Source organism: Sylvia atricapilla, chromosome 2 (assembly GCF_009819655.1).
Source record: "Sylvia atricapilla isolate bSylAtr1 chromosome 2, bSylAtr1.pri, whole genome shotgun sequence".
NCBI lineage: Eukaryota > Metazoa > Chordata > Aves > Passeriformes > Sylviidae > Sylvia > Sylvia atricapilla.
The window spans coordinates 100597109-100616416 of record NC_089141.1 but is presented as its reverse complement, the minus strand read 5'-3'; the positions used below and the strand labels follow the sequence as shown (position 1 = coordinate 100616416).

General features: G+C 36.0%; 1 protein-coding gene across 3 annotated transcripts in view; it reads left to right on the top strand.

Moving 5' to 3' along the window:
- The window catches only part of RPS6KA3 (ribosomal protein S6 kinase A3), a 78125-nt gene that overhangs the window by 39651 nt on the left and 19166 nt on the right, over window positions 1-19308 (top strand). For 2 of the 3 annotated variants that reach the window (XM_066313946.1, XM_066313948.1), the window contains exons 5-15: window positions 1636-1716; window positions 2700-2779; window positions 5198-5304; window positions 8290-8327; window positions 8698-8840; window positions 11875-11945; window positions 16355-16443; window positions 16709-16773; window positions 16872-16974; window positions 17147-17271; window positions 19044-19169. In XM_066313946.1, the coding sequence (XP_066170043.1) occupies window positions 1636-1716; window positions 2700-2779; window positions 5198-5304; window positions 8290-8327; window positions 8698-8840; window positions 11875-11945; window positions 16355-16443; window positions 16709-16773; window positions 16872-16974; window positions 17147-17271; window positions 19044-19169 (1028 nt within the window). The remainder of the gene's footprint in view (window positions 1-1635; window positions 1717-2699; window positions 2780-5197; window positions 5305-8289; window positions 8328-8697; window positions 8841-11874; window positions 11946-16354; window positions 16444-16708; window positions 16774-16871; window positions 16975-17146; window positions 17272-19043; window positions 19170-19308) is intronic. The other variant, XM_066313947.1, reaches the window with a different exon arrangement.

Genomic DNA, 19308 nt, shown 5'->3' with positions numbered 1-19308 from the left:
AAGTTACAGCCAAACAAAAATCAGATGTCAAGTCAAACGATGGCTTATGCTAATGTCTAAAATGAGCTCAGTTCTTTACACTATTTTTGCTTGGAGTTCTGTTAAGTCCATACTTTCCATGTAACTTGCATCGCTGCAGGTGTTTGAAAGTCTTTTACAATTTTTTCTCACCTGAACCTGCCTAAAGAAAAAAAGAATATTCTGAATTTCAATCTTGTAATTCAGATGAACTGCTGAAACAGTTAAACTGCACAACTATCTTGTGACATTTTAATGGCTTTAGATGCAAAGGTCAACATTCAAATGTGATGTTTGCTCTGCATTTGAGCACTTACTTCATGAGCTTCCATTTTTCGAAATGTGTTCTGCAGGCAGGTGGAAACTTCATGGTTATATTCAATCATGAAAACATATCTATATAGCTTTTTTGTAAGTACCTGTATTACTGTAAGTTCTTGTTTCTGGGAAAAGACAGATAAATGCCTAAACACCATTTTGCTTCTAGTTCTATTTTTTTTTCCTGCCTTACATTTTAATATCTGAGAACTCTGGCTTGTTAACCATACAAGGAATGCTGTCAACTTAAACTTTGGATGTGACTTCATTGCTGTGGGTTGCTTCCTTCAGGAAGATACAACTATGAAAGAGACAGTAACAAAATGCAAAGTAAAGGGAAAGAGAAAAATGCAAGACCTTAAACCACTGAAAGCAAACTTTGATAGCTCTCCCCCATGTAGAGTTCTGAATTTTGTCTGTATCCTGGTTGATTCAGAGCTTCAAATGGGAAGCAAGCCCTGACTGGAGCTGGCAGGAGAGCTGGGAAAACAGCTGAAGCAAGTGCTGTGCTCAGCTGACTGCCTTGCCTGTGTTCCTGCATTGCTGGCACGTGGTGCTCACTTGGGTGAAATGTCTGGTGGCATAGGAGCACTTACATGGCCTGTTCAGAGACACCACAGAGAGACAGCACAGGCAGCTTGAGCAGCAACTGCTTCTCATGTCTGATATATTTCTCATGCACGCTTACTCTCAGTAAATGTCCTTAAAATCAAAAATATAATCTGAAGTATATGAAACATTGAATCAATGGCATTTTTATTTTAAGTTCATAATAAAGGAAATTAAAAATAATCCCTCCCAAATTGTAAAGAACTTAGTATTTTATTAGTGTGAGTTATTTAATGAGTTAAACCAATATAAACATCTTTATGATCATATGGTTATATTTATGCTCTGTTTGTTCTCCTATGACTTTAATTCTCTATGCTTTTCACTAGCAGAATGCTTTCTATACATAGCTGTAGCACTTTTGCTGTAATGTTTAAAAGGTTAACTAAGTATAGAGCAGACTGAAGGGGGTGGCTATGTTTTCTCATGTGCTTTTGTTAAATTTATTTGCCTAATGTTAGGTTTTGTCAATAGCAAGAACTTAAATCAAAATGCATGAAGATATTTATCAGAAAAAAATGTGGAATAAATTCTCTCAATTCTCAACTGTGTTCAGTATAAGGACCTGCAGATAATTATGATGTTACAGGACACTGTAATGTGAAATACATCAGGAAACATGTGAGAAATACTGAGTCATAATGTAATTTATATTTTTTTTTTATCTTGCTTGCTCATGTTCTGTTGTAGTTCGAGATCGGGTTCGGACAAAAATGGAACGTGATATCCTAGTAGAAGTTAACCATCCCTTTATTGTCAAGTTACATTATGGTGAGTAGCAGAAAAATTCTATTTTATGGCATAAAAATGTGTGTTCTTCAAGTTAGTTCCTAATATTTGCTTTGTAGTTCAGAAAATCATAGAACTTTAGTGTGTTAAGTCCCAATTGTGCCAAGACTTGCTCTGTAATAATTCTCATGTAAACGAAGCACATGAATGACTCCATGCAGTGTTAAATCTTTATGGGACTAAGAATCTGTAGCCCTTTGTGTGGTAAAAAGCAGTTATCTGTTAATAACTAGGCATTATTTTCCAGAACCTCTAATCTTTTGTTTAACATACACTTTTTAACTTATTTCTTACAGTTGCTTTATTTACTCTGTAGAAAACATATGCAATGGCATTAATTCCACTTTGATCGAAATTGGTGGAAATTAGGCTTTTAATTTAAATGGTATGAGCAACTGTAACAGAATACTTGTGTGTAAGGGGGGAGGATATCAGTACATTTAACATGTGAGAAAAAGGTGGAGTTTCTTGTTTGTTTTGATTTGGGTATTTTTAGTTCATATTTTTCTTTCAGGGTTTGTTTTTCCCTGTAGTTAAATCTCTTGTCTCTGTCACTTTGTGATGTGGCTAAATGATGTATCTTTCACTGTTTCACTTGCTATTCTTTTGCAAACTAGACTAAATGTCCCTGTTAAGCTGAGTTTCTAGAGATTTTTAAAGGTTCATTAGTTTATTCTTTTGAAACTGGGTTCTTAACTTAAAATCTGGAATAAAATGCTGGCTAACCTAAGTAAAGTTTATTTTTTAGGGAATTTTATTGGTGATTTGCTTTACTTTGATACAGTATGGTAATTATTTGGTCCATGGTAGAGTATCAGCTACCTAATCCATTTCAATACATTTTCTCACAAAGGAGAAAGAGAAATAAATTCTAATTATGAAAATAAGGTGAATTATTTGGTATGTTGTTTTCCTGATAATGGATAAAATTAGATGATGTTTAATTTTTTAATTGATCTTTTCAGCTTTTCAAACAGAAGGGAAGCTGTATCTTATTTTGGATTTTCTCAGGGGAGGAGACTTGTTTACACGTTTATCCAAAGAGGTACATTTTTTAAATTTGAAAAATTGTCTGTTGATAGAATTTGACTATAAATTGTCTGTATCAGGAGAGTTTACATTTTAAATTCAGTTTTCATGGAATAAAATTTTAATCTGTTTTTAAGCAGGTACATTTTTTGGGGGGGGTTTTTTGCACAGTTACTTCATGGAAGGGCTGATGTCAATTTAAATTATTTCTGAAACAGTCTTAGGCAAGCAGTCTTTCTGTGCAGCTTTTTATACCTGGCAAAATCTTCTCCTGTTGCTACCATGTTTAAATATAAGACTCAGAACCTGGATTTATATAAAGTAAACTTAAGTCTGGTTTTAATACCCAGAATTTAGGGGCAGATAAGATATTCTCTTCTTTTTACCCATGAATGCAAAATTGCATTATGTGTGAATACTTAAAAAGAGAATTCTATTCCACTTATTTTAGTAATTTTCAAAAAGTGAATGTTCTGCCTCTGTCATGATGGTAATATGTCCGTGTAGATACAGGAAATAACTTTGAAGAGTTTCATTATCTCAATTTTATTTGATTATAATTCCTAAAATAAATGTTAGCATTTAATATATCACCATATATTTTAGTTTTTGTTATCCATTACTCCTGTTCAAAAACTCACAACAAATATCTGTTAGGATTGAGATTATAGCCAATGTGTCTGTAGCCTGAGGTTGCTATTGTAGCTGTTTTCCATTTTCCTTTGCCACAACAGTATCTGGGACAGCTGAGTTACCACTGCAAAGCTAAATTGCTATTAAGGGGAGAATAGGATGGAATTTACTTTGTATATTGATATATGTTACTTCTGTGCTGACCACATAAATTAGTACATTTGTTTTCATGATGCCATCTGTTTCAAGTTCCCCTTTGTTGTTTGTTTTGCCACAGATAACTAATAAGTTATTAGTGCTCTAAAATTGTCTATTATAACTCTTAAAGTTCATGCTTCATTCTTAATTCCCAAAAAAGAATATATATTGGCTTCCTGCTGGTGACTTTTTCATCCTAAGCTACTCATATTTTATAAAACTTAATGTGGTTAGATGAGAAATATTCATTATAGGTCCCTGAATCTGAGCAAACTGTTCATAACTGGTGAGTGAAATGGGCATGCTGGATACTATTCATGTCATCCTCATTCCACTCCATGTGATTTTGAAATAGATCAGATGAACTCAAGTTGTTGCTTTTTTCCTGTTGACTACAAAGGGAAAGGTGATTAATTCAAAGCTAGATGTTTATGCTGCAGATGTTTAAGGTTAGGAAAGATGAGTCCCATGCAATGGTTTTAAAGAATGTAGTGTGGGTGTATTATCCTCCTCCTGGGTTCTTTTATTATTTGAGTTTTTAAATGTTTCTTATAGAGATTTCCTTTCTTGAACATGTCTGCACTAAATATTGGCTCTTTTGTAGAAGTAATATTGAGCTATTGTAAAAGCTTTAGTATTGCTTTCTCTCATGAAACTAGTAAGGGGAAAACATATTCTCCATTCTTAACTCTTGTTTAAAATAATATTCAACTTTGGTCTTTATTGCCATTTTTTTTCTGGGTCTATATGCTTTATCTTAAGGTATTAGTCTTAGATTCTAAAAACAAAGCAAATAATGTAACTGAGTAGTAACTGAAACAGAATCAAATCATGCAGGATCTGTTTTTATTTTTATATTTTTCTACAGTCTCAGACGAGTTGAATTGTAATGTATTCTATCAGGGATCACAACAGTTGGTATATTGGGACAATGTGTTCATTTCAATAAACAGAGGGTAATTTATCTTCCAAATCCAAAAAGTGGGATTGCTACCTGGGCTTCTCCCTGTGCTCTTACACAGTTCACTTTACTCCTTGTTAGCTCCTGTCAGTTTACTCCTTGATCTGCCTCTATATCTCAGGCTGCACCTTGGGGCTTTTACCATTGCTGTAACTTCTTTCCCCAAGTGCCTAGGGACAGTCTTTCCAAAACCAAGATACATACACTTTTCTTGTCTCTTACTTTATGTGTGAAATTCAGACTTTTGGCCTTCTTTAGTCCATTTGTTGTCTGTAAATGAAATGATTCTGTCCAAGAGGTAGTTGCATTCTTTAAGTGCTTCTAAAATATTTCAGTTTCACTACAACATATTTGTTTTCTTGAACAGTCAGAAACAGATAATTTCCCAGTTTGCAGAAAGAGTAATGTATTGCCTCTAAAAGTTCTTTTCAAGTATGTCCAAGTATTTCAAGTACAAAATGGTGTGGGTTATAAAGTCCTAGTTTTTGTGTAACCAAGAAATTTGAATTTTGTAGTATTTTGCGTAGAGATGAATTCAAGTATTGAAAGAAACCTTTCTGAAAAACCACTGTTGTTGTTTAGTTGGTGCTGGTGTAACCTTTTTAAATTTCATATGTGAAATACGTTGTGTTACTTTTTCAGGTGATGTTCACAGAAGATGATGTTAAATTTTATTTGGCAGAATTAGCACTTGCTTTAGACCATCTACATAGTCTTGGAATAATATACCGGGACCTAAAACCAGAAAAGTAAGGCTCTTCTTTAAAAAATGCAGTGTATTAATTTCATTTCTATAACACTTCTTCCTATGCACTTTTTCCTAACTGTCAGATATTGGTAGTTTATTATATAAATTGAACAAAGGTACATGGGAGAGGTTTATGAGCTATTTTTATTTAAAAGGTTGGATTTCACCTGTCTCAAAGAGGAAAAAGGATCTTAGCTAAGAATTTGCAGGAGCTTGTTGAGAGAATTTTAAACTCTATTTGAAGGGGTGTGGGGACCAAGCCAGAGATAAGCCTGGGGGTGGCACACCACTCTTTGAGGGACAGTGTTCTACCAAGGTCCTTTGGTCTGCCATAGCAGTGGAGTTAAGGGATGGAGGTCCTTGCAGCAGCAAGGATGAAAGGAATATCGATATGTTAGAAATCCCAGAAGCAGAAGATAACAAAAAAAAAAAAAAAAAAAAAAAAAAAAAAAAATTTGTACAAATCAGCAGGAAAAGGAGGACCAAGGAGAATCTCCATCCTTTGTTGGATGTGAGGGGAAACATAGTGACAAAGGATGAAGAAAAGGCTGAAGTACTTCATGCCTTTTTTGCCTCAGTCTTTAATTACAAGACCAGTTGTTGTTAAGATACCCAGCCCTCTGAGCTGGAAGACAGGTTGGGAGCAGAATGAAACCCCCATAAAATAGAAGAAGATGGCCAGCAGACTACTATGCAACTTAGAACCCCAGAAGTACAGGACTGGATAGGACTCACCCAAGAGCACTGAGGGAGTTGGTAGAAGAACTCATCGAGCCCCTTTCAGTCATTTATCAGCATTCCAAGTCAACCATGGAGGTCCCAGGTCACTAGAAGCTGACAAATGTGACACCCAACTATAAAGAAGGGTTGGAAGGAGAAACCAGGAAACTACAGGCATTGTCAGCCTGACCTCATTGCCAGGGAAGGTCACGGAGTCATCATCTTGAGTGCCATCTTGTAATGTGTACAGGACAACCAGGGGTTCTGGCCAGGCCAGCCTGGGTTTGTGCAAGGCAGGTCCTGCTTGACCAACCTGATCATCTTCTATGATGAGGTGACCTGCTTAGTGGATGAGGGAAAGGCTCTGGGTATTGTCCACCTAGAGTTTAGTAAAGCCTTTTGTGACATCCAACCCATAAGAGGAAAGGACCACGCAAGATTTATAAATGCTCGTGGTGGAAAGGAACAACAAAAGTCAGAGGGTCTGAAAAAATCACAAGGTTTTATTAGTAAATTATATACCTGGCATGGAAATTGGTATTTTTGTCCCTGACCTACTATAAAAGCACATGCAGTGGGGTTTGGATAAAGGTGTAAGATGAAAAGGAAGAGAGAAAAGGTGAATTAAAGAGGGAGAGAGAGAAGGAGAGAAAAAGAGATCACCAGTCTTGGCTACGGTGTCAGTCCAACTGATGGGATATCCAGAGTCTGGGGGTGCTGGGTGGGCTTGGTGGGGGTATGTTTTTATAGATAGGTTTCCCTGCCAGGAAGGTAAGTTTCTCGTTTTCTATACGAATTAGTTGTTAGGCACAGTCTGCACTTTCAGGTCTTTCTGGAAATGGGTTGGGGGTCTTTGGGAATATTGGGTGGTCTTTTCTTCCCCTACAGTCCATGCCTGCTTCTCAACCTCATTCTTGTGCTTGTGCTATACTGGGCTATGCTTATCTTCAGGAATTAGAACAAGGATGTTTGTCCCGGAAAAGTGCTGCCCTATCTCTGCATGGCCTCCTCTCTGGGCACAATTTGTTCTTTCTCACAGTGTGTAATTACCAGCAATCTTTGCTTATTACTAGCAATTCTTATCTGTTATTGCCAACAATCTGTGGTTGGCCCCACAGCCAAATGGCTTTCAGTGTTTAAGACATACACGTTAGCCCCTTATCTTCTGTGATTCTATGCCTTTTGACACCGTTTCCCACTGCAATCTCCTGGAAAAACTGGCTTCCCATGCTGTGGATGAGTGCATTCTTCACTGGGTGAAAAACTAATTGGTTGACCAGGCCCAGAGAGTGGTGGTGAATGGAATTACATGCAGCCAGAGGCTGGTCACCAGTGGTGTTCCCCAGGAAGCAGTCCTGTTTAGCATCTTCATTGGAGATCAGGGTGAGGGGATTAAGTGCACCCTGAGCAAACCCACAGACAACACCAGGCTGGGTGGAAGTGTTGATCTGTTGGTGAGCAGGAAGGCAGTGTTTGCATGTGGCACTTGAGGACATGCTTTAATGGTTCCTGCCATGCAAACTGCAAAGTGGGCAAGGAAGGGGATGGGGTCTGGGTCATGTCTTACCTAAGGATGAAATGCAGATGGAGAAACTAAATCCACTCTGTAGGGGATGTTACAAAATACAGTTCTTAAATACTTTGCATGCTTTGCAATGCAGTGTTATTCAAAGGTGCCCAAGGACAGTTGGTATCTTTGGGGAAGTGTGGCCTTTCTTGTGATAGAAGTCAAAAAGTGGAAGCCTAAGGTCTGCTCTGAGTATAGGGCCTGTGGGTTCAGCCCTTTGGTACAACATGAGCATATTTATTACTTGATGTTACTTGAAGTGGTCAACAATTTTTGAAATAATAATTAGAAATTAGTACCTGTCATGTATACATATGAAAAGATACGTGGTATAAGAGAAATAGGACTATGCCTCTGTTTTTAACAATTACAATAGTGCTGCATGTGCTGCAGATGTCCAGAACTGTTATTACGGATTGAATTTAATCAAATAGTTGAATAAAACTCCAATAAACTTACCTGTTGTAACCCTGGGATAAAGATTAAGAAAGAAATGTTGCTTTTTATCTTAATCTTTAACAAGAAAGAGTAGAAGGAAAAGAAAATGTGCAATTTGAATGTATCTTCTAATAATCCATTTTCATGCATGTTTAATTCTGCCTGTCTTTGTTTATTCCTGAATGTTGTCAGGATGTTGCCTGAAACAACACTCAATAGATACTTTAATTAGTTATTTACATTCTTGCTATTGTTTTTTAGCATCCTGCTTGATGAGGAAGGACATATAAAATTGACAGGTAAATAAAGGGGTTACAATACTAGGATAATTTCTGTTCACAGTAAAATCTTAGCATTTTCCTTTTGGTAAACCAATGTGATAAAATAAGTAATTGTAACTGATCAGTAATTTAGCTGTGGAAGCAAGTATTGTAATTAGCTTTGAACTAAATGAAATCTGTAAATATTTCTATAAGATACCTGCTTTACAAGTATATCTAATGTTACAGACCTATGATACTGTGGGGAGGGAAGGAGAATCCTGTAATTCCCATATTAGTGTTCAGTTATATATACGAATGATAAAACCATAAGAATGCATATGGTAAAAGTATCAACCATTAACTTTTTTTTTTTTTTAATTACATCTGGAATTTTTTTCCCTTTCAGATTTTGGCTTAAGTAAGGAGTCAATTGATCATGAAAAAAAAGCTTACTCTTTTTGTGGAACAGTGGAATATATGGCACCAGAAGTTGTTAACAGACGAGGCCATACACAGAGTGCAGACTGGTGGTCGTTTGGTGTTTTAATGGTAGGTTTCTGGTAAATGTAAATAATAGCAAAATTGTGATTTGCAAGGTCTGGTGAAACAAATCAAACACTAACCCCTAAGGTGAGCTTTACATGAATTTTAACAAAAGAAGTCTAAACTGTGTGAAATTAATAACACCACAGAGTTTGATCAAGAACACGGACTAGGTGTCCTATCAACACCAATTATATGCCATATTTTTATTATCATTTAATTCAAATACTTTATAGTAGTTTGAATATTTTGGGGACCAAGAGAAATACAGAAGTATACAGAAAAATGCTGTCTATTCCAAAGTGGGGAAGAAATTAATATTCAAATTTTAAATTTGAATTTACAAATTGTAATTTTTAATTAGAGTCTACAGTGTAATTACAAGTTAGTGGAATAATGACAACTGTTGTTCTCACATCAAAATGATCTACATGAGACTGAGCTGATACGGGATATAGTTTCTCAGTTGATTATGGTATTTTGGCAGGGGTAATTACTGTAAAGTTGCAAGGTCAGGGGAAATATTATGTAGCTGGAATATGAATTGGAAAAGAATAATAGATCATGTTTGGTATTTAAGAAATGCTGAAAGACAATATTTAAAGTATTTGTGTGCATTTTTTGACATGGAAATTAAATGATTGTATAAATGTATTCATTTCTTACTGCTTCTACTACATAACTGTAACAGTACAACTAATGTGTGTGCATTATATACAAGAACTCTTGTGTCTGAAACTAGGTCACCCTATTGCTTTATGATGATTAGAATGCTGTTGTGATCTGAAAACTGACTATGTAAAAGTAGCACCTGATAACTGAACTCTGCAGATAAGCACACACACTCCTCACAACTGCACGTATTATCACTAACAACGGTCAATTAAAGATAATTACAACGTAGTTGCAGAATATTTCTTGTTGATAACATAAACATAATTAAACTTCAGCTTTAATTTATAAAGCTGGAAAACATAATTTGGTGTTTATTAAGTGGATATGGTATAATTGAAAATTGCTGTAAGATGTTAGCTGTGACTGGGGTGGCTTTCACAGTCTTAAGTGCTCTGCATGTTAAATACTTTGGCTTCTACTTTCAATACAAAAATAATCAACATATGACCTCAAAAACCAAATTCTATAAAGCAGTATATGAAATACAGTGCAGTTTTTCTAGGACATACTTATATTGCTTGCATTTATAATTTGTAATTTTCATAACCAATTTGTAAGTATCCAATTTCAACTCATTCTTAATTTCTGAGCTGATCAAAAATTCAAGTGATGGTGTGGTGTATAGCACAGAAATGGAGACTTGAAAGGTATTTCAACAAATTTTTCAACAAATTGTTTGGCTTCTTTTCTTGTACTGCTAGACATGAACTGTGCTTAAGGCATTGTTAAGAACTATATTCCAATTTGTCCTTTAAAACAGTGACAGTTTTAAGGGATGCCATACAGGGAAAAACATTCATTTAAAGTTTTCAGAAGCACTGAGGTACTCTCCCCCTGAAATAAAACATAAGTAAGGAGGGCCAATGTTGGCTTATTCTCTTAGTATTATTGGCCTAATAATCTTGGAATATAGTATATGGGAGGCATGACAAAGAATACACGTCTAGCTGTTAATACAGATGTGTTGTGCTTGTGACAAATTAGGAGCTTGCTAAAGAAGCTGTATTTCATGCAAGTATAAGCAGAGCACACCAAATTTACCTTTTTAAAAAGGTTTTATTTTTATAAGAAAGACCTTGTGAAGGTCTTCCTAAACCACAAACAACATTTCTTTTTCTTCTTGTAGTTCTGGCTTATCCCTCTCACATCTTCCTGACAATTTTCTTAAGTGTTAAAGTAGGCTTTTTTGTGTTTGCATTATTATTAAATTTAATTTTTTAATATATTGGTAAAAAATACTATCTAGAGTATAAAGTATCTACCAGTAGTGAAGAGATGGCAGTATGAAATTCAAATTTTATTTTAGTAAAATAGTGCTTTAAAGGATACTGTCAGTTGCATAAATGCAACTTCATGCTCTTATTGTAGATCTACAAATACTACAGTCACACATTATTTATTCAAGTTATCCATGTACATTTATTATGTTTAGGAGGCTGAATGTTTGAGTCTTACCAGAAAAGATGGGACTAGAGGATGCCTTGTATTCAGTATGACTTAAGTTTGTATAAGCTGTTCAGAGGGTTCCTTTATAATTATTTTAATTTTGATGTTGTTGTATGTCATGAAATTGCATTGAACTAAATTATTTTGCAATCTTTATACCAAAAAAAAAAATCAGATTCCTGCCTAAGTGCTGGCTGCCATGACTGCTGCTGGACTGCTTTCACTGCCTCACTTAGATCTGATATCCCTACAGTATACTGCAGTCCAACAGGAGTGCCTTTATATTTATCTATTTTTACTCAGTCACTTTCAGAACAAATCAGTATTTTGGCAGTGTCTGTTGCTTACTGCCAGGCACTGTAGAATGTGCATGCACGTACTGTGTAGCTCTTCCGTGTTCCTTCAGGCTTTATTTCCACTGTATGCATACAGTAACCACTTTTCATCATGCATGTCTTTGTCAATCAGCTAACCTTTTCCCCTTCCCAATGAAGGCCAATTTACAAAATTTTGACCTTTTTAAAAATTTCTGCATGAGGAGAAATCATCACTAACTTTTGAAAGGAAAACCTTTTTCCCTACCCCCTCCCCTTTGTTTAAAACTAAAAATAAGTTGTACAGATCAAGTCTTCCTAGAACAAACTTTTTTAGGCAGAAATGAAACACAGAACGTTATAGTCTAAGCTGTTCAGATAAAAGGATGTAAAGCAAGTTATCAATATAGGAAAATATTTTGCAGCTTTAAAAATGGCAAAGGCTGCTCAGTGTTCTTAGAAATTGAAACTGTACAATGAAGTTGTTTTGTGCAGACTTGATTGTTAACATGCATGAATTTTGGAAGGTTAAGATGCTAAGTAGTTATGTCAAAAATTAGTTTTTGTCCAGGTAATGTAATTGATGAAAGTTTTACTCTATACAGTTTGAAATGCTCACTGGTACTCTACCTTTCCAAGGGAAAGACAGAAAAGAAACCATGACTATGATTCTCAAGTGAGTACACTCTTATTTATATATCTCATCAGGTATTCTACAGGGATGCCCTCCGGGCTGCAATATCTAATTTCTACTCCTCCCTCATTTTCAAAGGTACTGGTAAATCCTCACTCCCTATTCCATATTATTAATTCCCTTTGCTGCCTATCTAATTTGCTTCACTATTCCTCCACCATACCAGGTACAAAGGATTTCATAGCAGCTCTTTAATCTGTAATAATAACTTCTCCAACCATATGATCTCTCCCATCTTATTTCCATAATATTTTTAACTTATTCTTTTTGATAACCTGTGCATTTTTTTTCCTTGTTGGTTTTTTTTTTTCCTTTATTTTAGGTTTTTGGAGTTTTTTTGAGAAAGTATTTTCACTCCTTATTCTTCTTTATCTTACCAGCTCCTCACCCTGCCTCTTTATATTAATGGTGCTGCCAGCAACTTTCCTCCCCAATACTCCTCCTTTCTGTACTCTCCTATGACTCGCCTAAGCTCCAATTTTCCCCTTTGCTATTTTCAGCATAGATTTTGCATTAGCTCTGTTGTGGGAATTGCTTTCCTTCATGCAGTTAATGTTCTTGTTTTTTGCTAATGAAGGTCTGCTCTTTTCCTTGCTAATTCTCCGCATATTCTCTAAACTAATACAACCTATGGCATAACTGCCCCATTTTTGGGACTGTAGCCAAGCACTGTGCAAACAAGTCTATTTCCTCATATCATAGGTTCACTTCTCTGTTTCCATCTATTTTCAACTAATACCATTTTTTTCCGTGGAAGCTCATAAGATTATCTTAGTTTTTTCATTTGTTTTCTGCTTCATTGTTTATCATTGTTCTCAGTCCTGTTAACCACTTGTCTACCCATATATCAAAAGTGGAATTTCTTTTGCACTAACAGCCTGTTTTGAAAAATAAATATATGAAACTCTTTCATCTTTTCTCTAAGTAATTAGAATGTGAAAACCACTAGAAAACACACTCATTATTTTCCTGGCTTTTGCTTCCATAATGCATACATGTTATGTTTTTCTTTGCTCTTGTTTTTCTTCTTCATCTTATTTGCAAATATATTTAGTGATGCTAGTTTCTTCTGCTGCCTCAGCACCATGCCAAATCAAATCTTCATATTGTGATTATTCAATGTCTTCTAACATAAAAGTTCTATCTATTCACAGTAAACAAACTCGTCTAGGCCACCTCCTATTTACAAGAAGCTAGTCTGAGATAGTGATACTGCACCCTCACTTGTTTCTGGAGCCATGCATTTTTTTCTATCTGTCTCTCATGAGTCACATCTTTCTCTTCTTCTCTTTGCCTGCATGTGACTCCACTCTGTTCCTCAACAGTCTTTTCACTGTTGCTATAAATATCTTCTGTATTCAGCTGCCATGTAGAATATCCTTGCATTTCTCCAGGTAATTGATGTTCATAGTGATTCATAGCCCAGAGAGCAGTGCTGAATGGAGTGAAATCCAGCTGATGGCCAGTCACAAGTGGTGTTCCTGGATGAGGGGATTCAGTGTCATTTTGCAGGTGCCTCCAACCTGGATTAGAAGGAATATGGATCTGCTGGAGGGTAGGAAGACTCTACAGAGGGATCTGGACAGGCTGAATCAATGGGATGAGGCCAGTAGGACAAGGTTCGGTGGGGCCAAGTGCCAGGTCCTGCACGTGGGTCACAACAACCTAAAGGAGCATGCCAGGCTTAGGGAGGAGTGGCTGAAAAGTTGCCTGGCAGAAAAGCACCAAGGAGTGTTGGTCAACAGCAGCTGAACATGAGCCAGCTGTACCCAGGTGACCAAGAAGCCAATGACATCCTGGCCTATGTCAGCATTAGTGTGGGCAGCAGGAGCAGGGCAGTGATTGCGCCTGTGCCCAGCACTGACAATGCTGCACCTCAAATCGTGTCTGGTTTTGGGCTTCTCACTGTGAGGACATTGAGGGACTGGAGTGAGTCCAGAGAAGAGCAGTGGAGCCAGTGAAGGGTCTGGAGCATAGATCCTGTGAGCAACAGCTGAGGTTGGTTATTCTGGAGAATGCATAGGGGAGACCTTATCACTCTACAGCTACCTGAAAGGAGGGGGAGCCAGGTGGGGGTCGGTCTCTTCTCCATAGTAAGAAGCAACAGGATGAGAGCAAGTGACCTCAAGTTGCCCTATGGGAGATTTAGATTGGATATTGGGAAAAATTTTTTCATTGAAAGGGTTGTAAAGCATTGGAACAGGCTGCCCAGGGAAGTGGCTGAGTGACCATCCCTGGAGGTTTTTTAAAAAGATGTGGCACATAGGGATATGCTATAGTGGTGGACTGGGTGGCGCTGGCTTAAGGCTTGGACTTGATAATCTTAAAGGTCTTTTTCAACCTAAGCAGTTATAAGTTTCTATGATTCTGTAATTACTTTCAGATTTCATTTGAGAATGTATCTCTTAATGCCCTTTCCAACTTCCTTTTTTCACTTCTAGTCTTTGCAATTGTTAATGGTTTCAAATAGCTGTACAGAAAGTGTGCTATGATGATGTAAAGACATTTTACCCTCTTTTAATGTTTCATATGCTTATGAATATTATCTTGCATAGAAATGGGTTTTTTTGGTCATATAAGCAGCTGAAAACCAGAAGATATTTTAAAGTGTTTTCTGCTAAGTTCACACTTTTTTTCTGGTCTGTTTTATTTTTATTTTCCACATAGGTAGTATATTTTTTCTTGAATTTTTCATAAAACTTTTAAACAGACAGGTGTGTGTATGAACTCTGATTTTCATAGTGTGTATTTATGATACATTGCTTTTCTTACCTACTGTTCCAAAAAGTCCACAGAAAATGCATTCTTCTTTCAACAAATTTTTGGGGGGTTCTTTATTCCTCACAACGTTATCAAGATAAATTTTCATTTATTCTTGTGTGTTTTACCTAAAAGTGGGAAACCCTGCAGTTTGAAGAAATCATAGGTTGCAGCAACAAAGTTAATTTTCTAAACATCTTTCTCCTTTACTTGAGAGGTATGCCTTCATAAAAAATTTTGTCATTGTCCATCAGGAATGTCAGAAAAAAATTGCTGTCACTCATGTAGTTGCATATTATAGGAACTCTGAGGACCTGGCAATTGCCTTTCCTTCTCCTCTGTCATGTGCCTGATACAGGATTTTGTAAAAGGTGGTGGTGCATACCTGCCAGGAAGATTTGGATTCTGCTCATTCCTCCTCTCCATTGGTGGCCTTGATCTGTCTGTAGTATGTTATTGAAGAACCCAAAGCCAAAGTTTCTCATGTTTTCCTCCTCCCTGCCCTAGCTTTTTTTACTGCTGAAAGGAATGGAAAATTTAGTAAATTCTAGTTTTAAAGTAATGAATAATGAATCAGTGGCAACACATATACACTTACTCAAGTGATACAGAGGTGAATATCTACAAATACCTGGAATACAAAAAAAAATCAGGTCTGATTGAAGCACAAAGCTTGTGTCACAGACTGTTACACGAAAATGCAAGCTACAGGTTGAATTAGTGACTGAAAGGAGGGAATTATATCCCTCCTTACCATTATCATAGTTACAAGAAAAAGTAAGCCCTAGTAACAGTGAGAGAATGGAGGCTCAACATTAAATGGAGAGGAAAAAAGTATGACCAGGATTACAAAACAAAATTAAATTAAAGATGTATGAAAACTTCAGTCTAAAAATTCAGCATTGGCAAGTTGTAAAAGTATTATTTGAAATAGATTGGGGAGGGGAGCAAAAAGCAAAAGATGAGTGGGGGGGGTTGGGGTTTTTTTTTTGCCATTTGGTTGGGTTTTTTGTTTTGAGGCTTTTTTGTGGGTTGGTAGGGGTTTTTTGTTTTGAGGGTTTTTGTTGGGGGGGGTGTGTTTTTTGGGTTGGTTTGTTTGTTTTGGGGCTTATTTGTTTGTTGGGTTTTTTTTTTACCAGCTGATCCTGCAAGACCTCTCCTACCTCAATTCCATTTTTGGATTCTAGTTTGTTTTCTGGGTCATCTTGATGTGTGTCTTGATAGTGTGGTACTTTTCGTAGTCCTTCTATTATATCACTATCAGCATGCTTTGTCTGGTGTCATTTGCTGGTAACTGGACCTATAAGTGGATCAAAGCATATTATGAAAATTCACTAGTTTATAAACTGCTATCCTCTAGCTATTCTTCTCTACATGATTTTCCACCCTTTCCTCAACTTAAGTTCCTGAGTCATTAATGAAAATACTATACTGCTGAAAAAAGAAATTTAAAACCCAAACATATTTACATGATTGACAGCACTTTTGCTCTGTATCTGATGTCTGAAGGCAATTTCTCAGTGATGCTACTTCATTTATTATGGACTTGTTGAGTGGCAAAGGACAGGGGAATGCAGAGTTAATTCTTACCTAGCTATGTTTGTATACTATTAATTATTTTTATTCTCCAGGGCAAAACTTGGAATGCCCCAGTTCTTGAGTCTTGAAGCACAGAGTCTTCTGCGAATGCTCTTCAAAAGAAACCCAGCAAACAGATTAGGTAAAGTTTGTAGCAGAATATTTTAAATTTGATCATAATATTCATAACATCAGTGATCATTAAACTGACTAAAATTTTGTTTCCTGTGTAAAGTAGACTTTGAAGTAAAAATGCCATTTGCCCTTCAAGTGATCAGTAAAGTATTAACATTTCTGCTAGTCATACATCTAAAATAAATGCAGAAGGAATAAAAAATAGAATTTTGCTAGCCATTCCTTTGACCAAGAAGAAAATAATTCATAGACATTTTTCTTCCTTATAAAAGGAGCAGGTCCAGATGGAGTAGAAGAAATTAAGAGGCATGCATTCTTCTCCAAAATAGATTGGAATGTGAGTATCTAATTAAAAATCAATCCAGTAAATTTCTTGGTTAAGTGTTTCATGGTATCATGTAACTTTTCCATTTAAAATGTGTCCCTTCTCTTCAGAAATTGTACCGGAGAGAAATTCATCCTCCTTTTAAACCTGCAACTGGCAGACCTGAAGATACATTTTATTTTGATCCTGAGTTTACAGCAAAAACTCCAAAAGGTAAAGAGATAGGAATGAGAGGATTTACCTATTCCAAAGATAGAATTTGAATTTCAATTTTTTTCATTTAAATTTTATCTTTACAAATTCAAGGTGCTACCAAAATTTCAATGCTTAATCTCATATCTACATGTTAAAGACTCTGCTTGTAAGTAGATGATGTATTTTTCAGATTCACCTGGTATTCCACCCAGTGCTAATGCACATCAGCTTTTTCGGGGATTTAGTTTCGTAGCTATTGCATCAGATGATGAAAGCCAAGCAATGCAGACAGTTGGAGTGCATTCAATTGTCCAGGTGAGTACATCCAATTTAAAAAATCAGTGCTGTCCCTTGGTGGATGGATTGTTTCCACATCACAGAATGAAGGCTCATGACAAAATTATTGTCATCTTTTATACAAGGGAAGTAAAGATCAGATTATTTTATCCAAACAAAATCTCTGAAGGTACAAGACCAGTTTAATTACTGAGCAGCTACAGGTCCAAATAGGCTTCAACCTTAAATGAAAGCATTCTACCATCTCTACTGTATTTAGTCTTTAATGTCAAGCCATAACTATAATGTGGAGTGGAATAACAGATACAGATACCTTGACTTATTGGGTGTTTTCCCCATTCATTAAAATGTCATTGACTACTGCAATGCAGTAGTAGGAGGCACTGGAGTATGATTATGAATTGTATCTGAACGTTCTGAAATGTTGTGCATCTTGGAACCCATAACCCAGCACATATTCTGTCCCTGCCAAGCCACTTGAAGTTAATTTGCTAATCTGTATGATTTTGTGACTGATTCCAGTGCATCATACAAGTCAGTGTTAGAGTGCACATTCAAGCTTTGGCTTCCTTGATGTGTTTGAATGACTACAGTAGAGTCTCTTGTATTAATAATAGTCAGGTTGTCACCTGGAAGAGGAGACCTCTGCAAAAATTGTATTTCTACCTCCTCTCTCTGCTTTGAATAATTCTAATTACTGAGTCATGAAAACCAGCTCATGATCTAAATTGTGTTGAAAGCTTCTTAATGTATAGGTAGGAATAAAAAGGTGTGCTGTATGACTGTGTTTATTTGGATTTTTCACTGCAGTGGTGTTTTGCAAATGTCTGAGAAAATTTTAAATACACCACAATTTATACAGAACATGAATAGCCCTTGTATTTCTTTAACACTCTCATGTCTAAGATTGTTGTAACATGCTTTTCTACACATTACTCTTTCATGTGTAATAACATTTTTTAAAAATATAACTTAGATCCTTTTTTATTCTCAATAAGCTTTCTGATTTGATACACACATCAGAATTATTTCTGATCCTGGTATCTTGCTAGAAGTTTCTGCAAGCTTCTCTGTGCTGCTTCATTCCCACACAGCTTTGTAGGTGGCATTATTGCTCTTTGTAGATGGTTTCCTTCTCTTGTAAGGTCTGTTTCTCTGCTGCCTTTCCTCTGTGCCCCTCAACAACTTCCTCACTCCTATTTCCTCTTTTCTGTGCTGCAGGATACCCAGATGGTTTCCTGCAAATGCTTTGCATCCTTTGCACAAACTCCATACACTAGAACACCATTTCCTTCCCTTACAAGAGTGAGCACTTGTCCTCCTTTCAGCTTTTTATTTCTGTGAAAGGATTTGTGACTGCCATTCCATGCAATTCCAGCCAATCTGATTCTATTCAGTATGTCTGAATTTTCCAGCTGGCATTCTGTCTATTCAGATAATAAAAACAGTGATACTTCTTTACCATTGTTGTATCAGTATTTTATCTTAAAGTTTTCCAATTTTCTCTGGTTTGGAGTTTCTAGCTTTAAATTAGTAAAGCAGCAATCAGTAAAAGGTTGTCAGTTTCTAAAATACAGTGTGCATTATTTACAATATGTCTAATATATATTTAATATTATATATACTTATACTAATTTTGAACAGAAGGTAGTGAGGATTTAGACCACTTTGATATGATAGTCATCAGTTTAAAACTAGGCAAATGAATAGGAGTTTTTAAAAAGTTGTTTTATTAAAAGAATCAGTTACATATTAAGAATATTCATCAATTGATAATGTTATTTTGATAGCAGTTGCATAGGAACAGCATTCAGTTTACTGATGGATATGAAGTAAAGGAAGATATTGGAGTTGGCTCTTATTCTGTGTGCAAGAGATGTGTTCATAAAGCTTCAAACATGGAATATGCTGTGAAGGTAATTACTTTGCTATAAACTACACTTTTCAGATTTTAGCATTGGGCATCTTTTATTTGCCATAGAGAAACATAGCAATTAAGAGTAATTTTTGTAATATAAAAATATTTTATATGTAACTGTAAAAGTGAATTCATAA